General features: G+C 37.5%; 1 protein-coding gene across 4 annotated transcripts; it reads right to left on the bottom strand.

Moving 5' to 3' along the window:
- On the bottom strand, window positions 1-5,628 carry LOC144704632 (transcriptional regulator family protein). Of its 4 annotated transcripts, none has more exons than XM_078577117.1 (9): window positions 5,222-5,628; window positions 5,079-5,139; window positions 4,156-4,409; window positions 2,945-3,146; window positions 2,211-2,342; window positions 1,285-1,376; window positions 1,097-1,188; window positions 595-678; window positions 1-238 (listed from the first exon to the last, which is right to left on the bottom strand). In XM_078577117.1, exons 1-8 carry the CDS (start codon window positions 5,612-5,614, stop codon window positions 615-617), a joined length of 1,290 nt encoding a protein of 429 aa, XP_078433243.1. In that variant the 5' UTR covers window positions 5,615-5,628; the 3' UTR covers window positions 1-238; window positions 595-614. The 4 variants fall into 4 exon arrangements, with proteins under 4 accessions (XP_078433243.1, XP_078433242.1, XP_078433241.1 ...); XM_078577116.1 differs by having other exon boundaries at window positions 599-678; XM_078577115.1 differs by lacking the exon at window positions 1-238 and having other exon boundaries at window positions 493-678.
- Window positions 5,629-6,000: the final 372 nt, after the last annotated feature.

Raw genomic sequence — 6,000 nt, 5'->3', positions numbered from 1 at the left:
TGACCCTGAGCATTTCCAAATAAATCTTCACATCAAACTTTTCTGCCGCTTTCCAACAGGATCACAAAAAGCACTGATTGTCCCAAGACCCATTTAACTACCTCTCCACATTATCGATCGCCATTTGCAATTCCATGATCAAAGGCCAACCCCTCGTCAGTGTTTGAACCAAATAGCTCATCGGCAACATCCCCGAGGCCTTAGAGCATCGGAGTACGTCCTCTTGCAAGACACCGAACTGAAACGAAAGTTAATTTGACTCGGTTAATTTGGAGAGCTAAAAAATATGTAAATAGATTCAACAACATGGAAAGGTTCGTAGCTTCCTCCATGGAGCCTTCAATAAAAAGAATGTCACGCCTTCAATGTATTCTAGTATCAGGATACCCTCTAAGAAACTCGATGTTTTGGCTACATACTCATTCATCTACCCACCAGTTTGAGCACCCAGTCTGTTCACTCATCCATTTCTCTCTCTAAAACACTCTCACAAACGCGAGAAAACGAGAAATATTATGAGCCAAAATGCTCAAAGATGGGGATTTTCTCTTCATTCAGTGGAAATCAGGGGAAAAAAAATCAAATTCTACACACTTGCCGGTGACTCCATGAGCTTAAGACCTCTTGTCGAACTTTCTCTCACTAGACTTCTCCATGGCTTCTCTCCGCTTCTGCTGCCTGCATAAGCATTATATTCTATCAATAATATGAGCATAACCATGGGTTTTTAGAAACCCTTTCAGCCAAATTCAAAAAAATAGAGAGAAGCCGGTGATCTCAACAAGGGGAATTGAAATCAAGCTCGAATATGCAAACTATGAAAACCATGACAAGGAGTGATTTCAGAATAAAAAACAACCGGTATAGACAGATAGAGAATGGATGGATATGTGGATAAAAAAAGAGATATACATGGGAGAGAATTTGGGAAAGGAGGTGAGTGCAACATAGAGAAAGAAACAAGGGTGGGATAGTGATATAGATAGAAATAGAAATGGAGATGAAAATAGAGATAAATAACATTGATGGGGATGGAGATAGAGATAGGGATAGAGAGACATAGGTACAGATATTTAAAGAGGGAGAAAGTACTCACGCAAAGGCTGTATACCCAACACCTGATGCTGAGGTGGACGATATCGTGGCATCAAACCCAGAGAAAGAAGAAACTTTTGGTTCAGTATCCACCTGAGATCGAACAAAAGAATGACGATGAAATAAAACTAAATACCAGCCACAGAGAGTTAAAAGATGGAGACAATACAAAGATAATTATAAGTATACCTTGTCCCACTTGCTCTTCTTGCTCTGCCTCCCTTCTTTGGAGAGAGCGTCGCCAGCAGCAGATGCAACAGCGGCGGCGGCAGCAGCAGCAGCTGAAAGACATTGTTTAATATATAAGAAGTCTTTAGAGAGAGAGACACCAACAGCTTCAAAGAAAAAGAATCCCTTTTATTATTTATTTTGCAAGAGACAAATCTCGTTGGCTAAGGATAACATGTTGAACCCATCCGCTAATCTAATACTGGATGTAGTGAATACTTGAGATTAGTATATTCAGATTTTTTATCATTCTTTGATTTAAACAATCGTCCCATCTTTGTTGAATTCTTTTCAGGAAAATCTAGCTCTGATTAGATCTTGCTCTAAACGTTTTTTTATTTGTGCCAAAGAATGGGGTTCAGACGTTTTGAAAAATGAAAAAAATCAGGAAATATAATCTACTTATTCCATCTTCATGTTTAATTGTTTATATTTGAATCAAAGAGATGCCATAAGCCTTTTAATTAAGAAAAAAATAGTATAAAATCGAGCTCTGATTCGTTCTTGCCCTTAAATAGCTTTTTCTTTGAATAAATAAACTAGAACATGCCGGTTAAAAAAGGAGCGGCAGTTTTTTCTGGAGAAATAATCGAGTTATGCTTCCTTATTGCTCAATTCTTTTTCCTTGAATAATAGACAGTTTTTTCAGGGGTACACCTTTTGAAAAGAAAAAAAATGTCTTTTCACGGAAAAAGTCTTGCACTGATTAGTTCTTGCTCTATAGTTTTTTTCTTGTGAAACCCAAAAATGGGGCATTGGCCTTTCGAAAAAAAAAAGATAGACAGATGTATATATCTAGCTCTGTATCCTTCTGGGTCATATTTTTTTTCTTCAAATCAAGGAACAGTGTACCAGCCATCGGAGTGTAGGTAGAAAAAATCCATTACCTGAGATCTGTGCGGTGACTTTTGCCGCAGGAATGACCAAGGCCGGCTGGGCACCTCCAGATACAAAGTCAACCTTTGGGCTTCGCTTCCTCTCCTGTTCCCTTCTCTCGATCTCTCTCTTCATGTCAGCTTCTACCCAAGGACATCATTCGCCAAAGTTCAGAAAACAACAGTCAACAATTGGGGTCAGAAATTGGATTCGATAGGCCTGGATCAAAGTTTTTGATCAATCAGAGAGCTCAGATTGAGATTCAATTGCTCTGATTCAATCAATCAGAAGAACCAGATCACGATTGGCCCATTGATCAGATGAGATCATGAGGGCTGGTCAATGGTAGATCATTCAATCGTCCCATTAATCGGAATGGACCTATTGGTCCACTCGGGTGCAGGCCCAATTAATTTTTTTCTCTCTCACATCTGCAAACCACAGTTTTACATTGATGGAGGGAGCATGAGAGAGAAAGAGAGGCAAGGGTTCTCTCTCTCTTTCTTTTTTTTAATTTCCTGATCATTACCCATCATGATTGATCCAATCGATCGTATTTTTTGATCGACCATAATTGCTCGAATCTTAATTTGGTCAAATCAAATTCACATCGACCATACATCCCCAGGTCGTGTGAACTGATCGCATGGTCATTCCGAAGGATTGAGATCAATATTTTTTTATCAATGGCCAACCCCTTGTCAAGGAAACTTCAAAGTCAACGAGCAGGGAGAATGAGAAATACCTATGGCGTCGTAGAAGTCGCTCTTGTCATATTCGTGGGGATCAAAGATCTCCTTGCTGAAGCATGTGCCATGTTGATCGATATCTTGGTACGAAACTGCATGTTGCAAGAAATCAGGGTTCCTGTAATCCTTCCTGTTCCGAAGATCCGCGTTGAAACTCTTTCCCACTCTCTTGTAAGCAAGAAACTTGTTTATTTTCTCCTGCCGAAAGAAAAATGATAGAAAGAGTAAATTCATGTCCTGATGCTGGATATACTAATATATTATGAGATTACGATAGATGAATTTGAGAAAATGTGGTCGTTCACTTTACGATAGATGAATTTCTAGTTGAAGTTTCATTGAGAAGGGCCAATAAACGCATACTTAATACATTTTCTCAAATTCATCTATCGTATGTGACATGGAACCAGAAATTTGGAGATAAATTAAAAACCCACAAATGATTTAAAAAAATAACAACTCAAATTCTCATAACACCAATGGTTGGTAATCACTAGTCAAGGATCCCAATGAACACTCAAAAATAAAAAAAAGGAGGAAACCATAGGATTCCTTGGCTGGGAATATAATGAATAATTTGATTGCAGTTTTTTATGATTCTCAGTCAGATGAAGAATGATGAATTTTGAATAGAAGATAGCTAAATCTACATAATCGGAATATTTACTGACATGATTTCTTTCAAAAGCTTTCGAAACCTATGTATTTAACCACTTTAAAACAAATAATACGCTTTAAAACAGAGATCATTCTGCCCAGACAAAACCTTGAAATAGCAATCTCTTTCTGATTAGGGGAAAGCTTTTCCTTTCATGTCAGTTATTTCCTTCTTTTCAGAAATCTCTAGTCTAAATCACCTAAAATCTTTTTCAGGCAAACGAAGCTATTCAAGTCGGAATTTTCAAGAACTAAAGTTATTTATTTTACTTTCTTCATCTCTAAAATCATGTATAACTGTAAATTGGTATCGCTCTCACATCAGATATGCATAAAAAATGACAAAACTATAAGTGGGAATCTACATAAATGTAAATAAACAAGACATCAATAGTATATGCAATTGAATGATTAAATTAAGCAGAAAAATGATATCATAATTTAATTCTTTGATATCAGAACAGAGACTTAAACATATTTCTACAAGAGGAATCTTTAATTTAATACAGACTGATTTTGATAGGATCATTGACCAAAGCAGAAGAAAAACCTGAAGCTCTTCAGAACACTTTGCAGGGACAGGTGGAGGAAGGAATTTGCTCATTGAATCATGATCTTGCACAACCTGTTCTTTCATTTCAACATCAACTTCTACCCGTAAGACATCCGCCCCGTCATTTGCATCTCTTATAGTTTCTGCAGGCTGTTCTATATTTCTTGAAGGGGAAAAATGAATGCTTGTTGTTGTTGTTGTTGTTGTTGTTGTCTGATAAGATGAAGGTGACACTCTGCCTTGTATAAGATCTGTTAGTTCATATCAAGCGGTTCAACGATAATGAAGTAATATAAACGACAGATCGGACAATAAAAAAAATTAATTAGGTCAAATATTATAAAACCACGCCCAAAAAAATAAATGAAACAATTTCGATTATCTCAGGCTAATCAATAGGGACAACGAGAAATAGTCTGACTAATAATAATAGATCCTTGTTGATGAGCTCAAATGATAAACACATTCAAATATAATAAATTAAATGAATTTTGATAATGTCAGGCTAATGGTTGGGGCAGGGAAAAATAGTTTCATAAGAACAATGATAAGAGGAGAGAAGGTACCAATCAAGAAAAGTTAACTGTTCTCTTGAAATAAAAAAACTTGAAATTAATTGATATTGAAATAAAAAATTAGAAGAACAGATCGACAACAAACTTCATTTTAAAAAAATCAAACAGAATTGTTCAAAAAATAATCAAAAAGAAAAAAATATGTACCATAAAAGCCTTTCAAACCAAAATCCTAGCGCTGAATCTAATCAGGGAAATTGAGAAACATTCTGTTGATACGACAGTCATGATCATCCCGTAATTCGGTTGAGTATACGAAAATTCATCACCGAAACTAACTGTCTTGAAACTAAAATTTCAAAAAAATATTAACTGAAAGTAATTTCCAGGCAATTAAGAACATACCCGCCGAAGCATCAAACCTAGCTCCGAAGACCACGCGTCCGCCAGTCTGAATTTCACCATCCTGATAGAGTTCAACCAAAGAACTCAGTTTTCAAAGAAATATACCACCCTTAATAAGAAAAAATTGATAAAAACTACCTCACCTCATTATCCGGGGACATCGCCGTCTCGTCGTGCGCATAATCAACAATAGTGAGAGATCGCAAACTGCTTCTCCGATTCCCCGCCTCTTCTACTTCCTGAGAACCCACTGTCGAGGGTTTTCTCCGATCTTCGTCCTCTCTAACTACAAGAGGAGTTCTTTCAGACCCAGAATCCATTTTCAACGCAACCCCTTCTTCCGCATCCTTCAATTCCTCGTCTCCATTCTCTTCTGCTTCTGGGTTTTCGCCATCTTCTTCGAGCTTGTCTTCGTTCTTTGGCCTTTCCTCTTCCTGTTCTTCCTCTTCCTCTTCCTCTTCTTCTTCTTCTTCTTCTTCGTCGTCGTCGTCGTTGTACATGGAGAGAAGCGCGATGCCCTCCGTCTTGGACGCCATGGCCAGAGCAAGTGAAGAAATGAACAGATGAATAGAAGAAAGCTTCTCTTTTTATACATAACTTAGTTGAATTGGGACTAACACAATTAGAGAACAAGTATTCATATTTCATATACTGGAAAATTAATGCTAACCCAGGAATTAATTAATGCACACGGATGGACGAAAATTAATATATTTTTTTGGGAGGTTGATGCGATTAATTGTGATAAATGGCATGCCTTGTTTAAATCTATTTTTTGGGAGCTATTTTCCTTTAAAGGGGGCCATTTGTTGGAGGTGGATTTTTTTGGGAGGGATGCGGACGGGACGGTTTTTTCATCCCAAGACAAGCAAATCATCCCGTCCGCGAGGTTGGACGAAAACCGGGACGGAAATTTGTCCCG

The sequence above is a fragment of the Wolffia australiana genome, chromosome 6 (assembly GCF_029677425.1).
Source record: "Wolffia australiana isolate 7733 chromosome 6, ASM2967742v1".
NCBI classification, from domain to species: Eukaryota; Viridiplantae; Streptophyta; class Magnoliopsida; order Alismatales; family Araceae; genus Wolffia; species Wolffia australiana.
Note: the sequence above shows the minus strand (reverse complement) of the source record. Positions and strands in the feature narration are given on the sequence as shown.

Excerpts from the sequence above, each read along its gene's own strand:
- LOC144704632 (XM_078577117.1), bottom strand. The coding sequence starts at position 5,614 with ATGGCGTCCAAGACGGAGGGCATCGCGCTTCTCTCCATGTACAACGAC. Across the intron at positions 1,377-2,210 it reads AGTCACCGCACAGATCTCAG|CTGCTGCTGCTGCCGCCGCC; the intron begins GTAATGGATTTT and ends AATGTCTTTCAG. Across the intron at positions 1,189-1,284 it reads AGAAGAGCAAGTGGGACAAG|GTGGATACTGAACCAAAAGT; the intron begins GTATACTTATAA and ends GTTCGATCTCAG.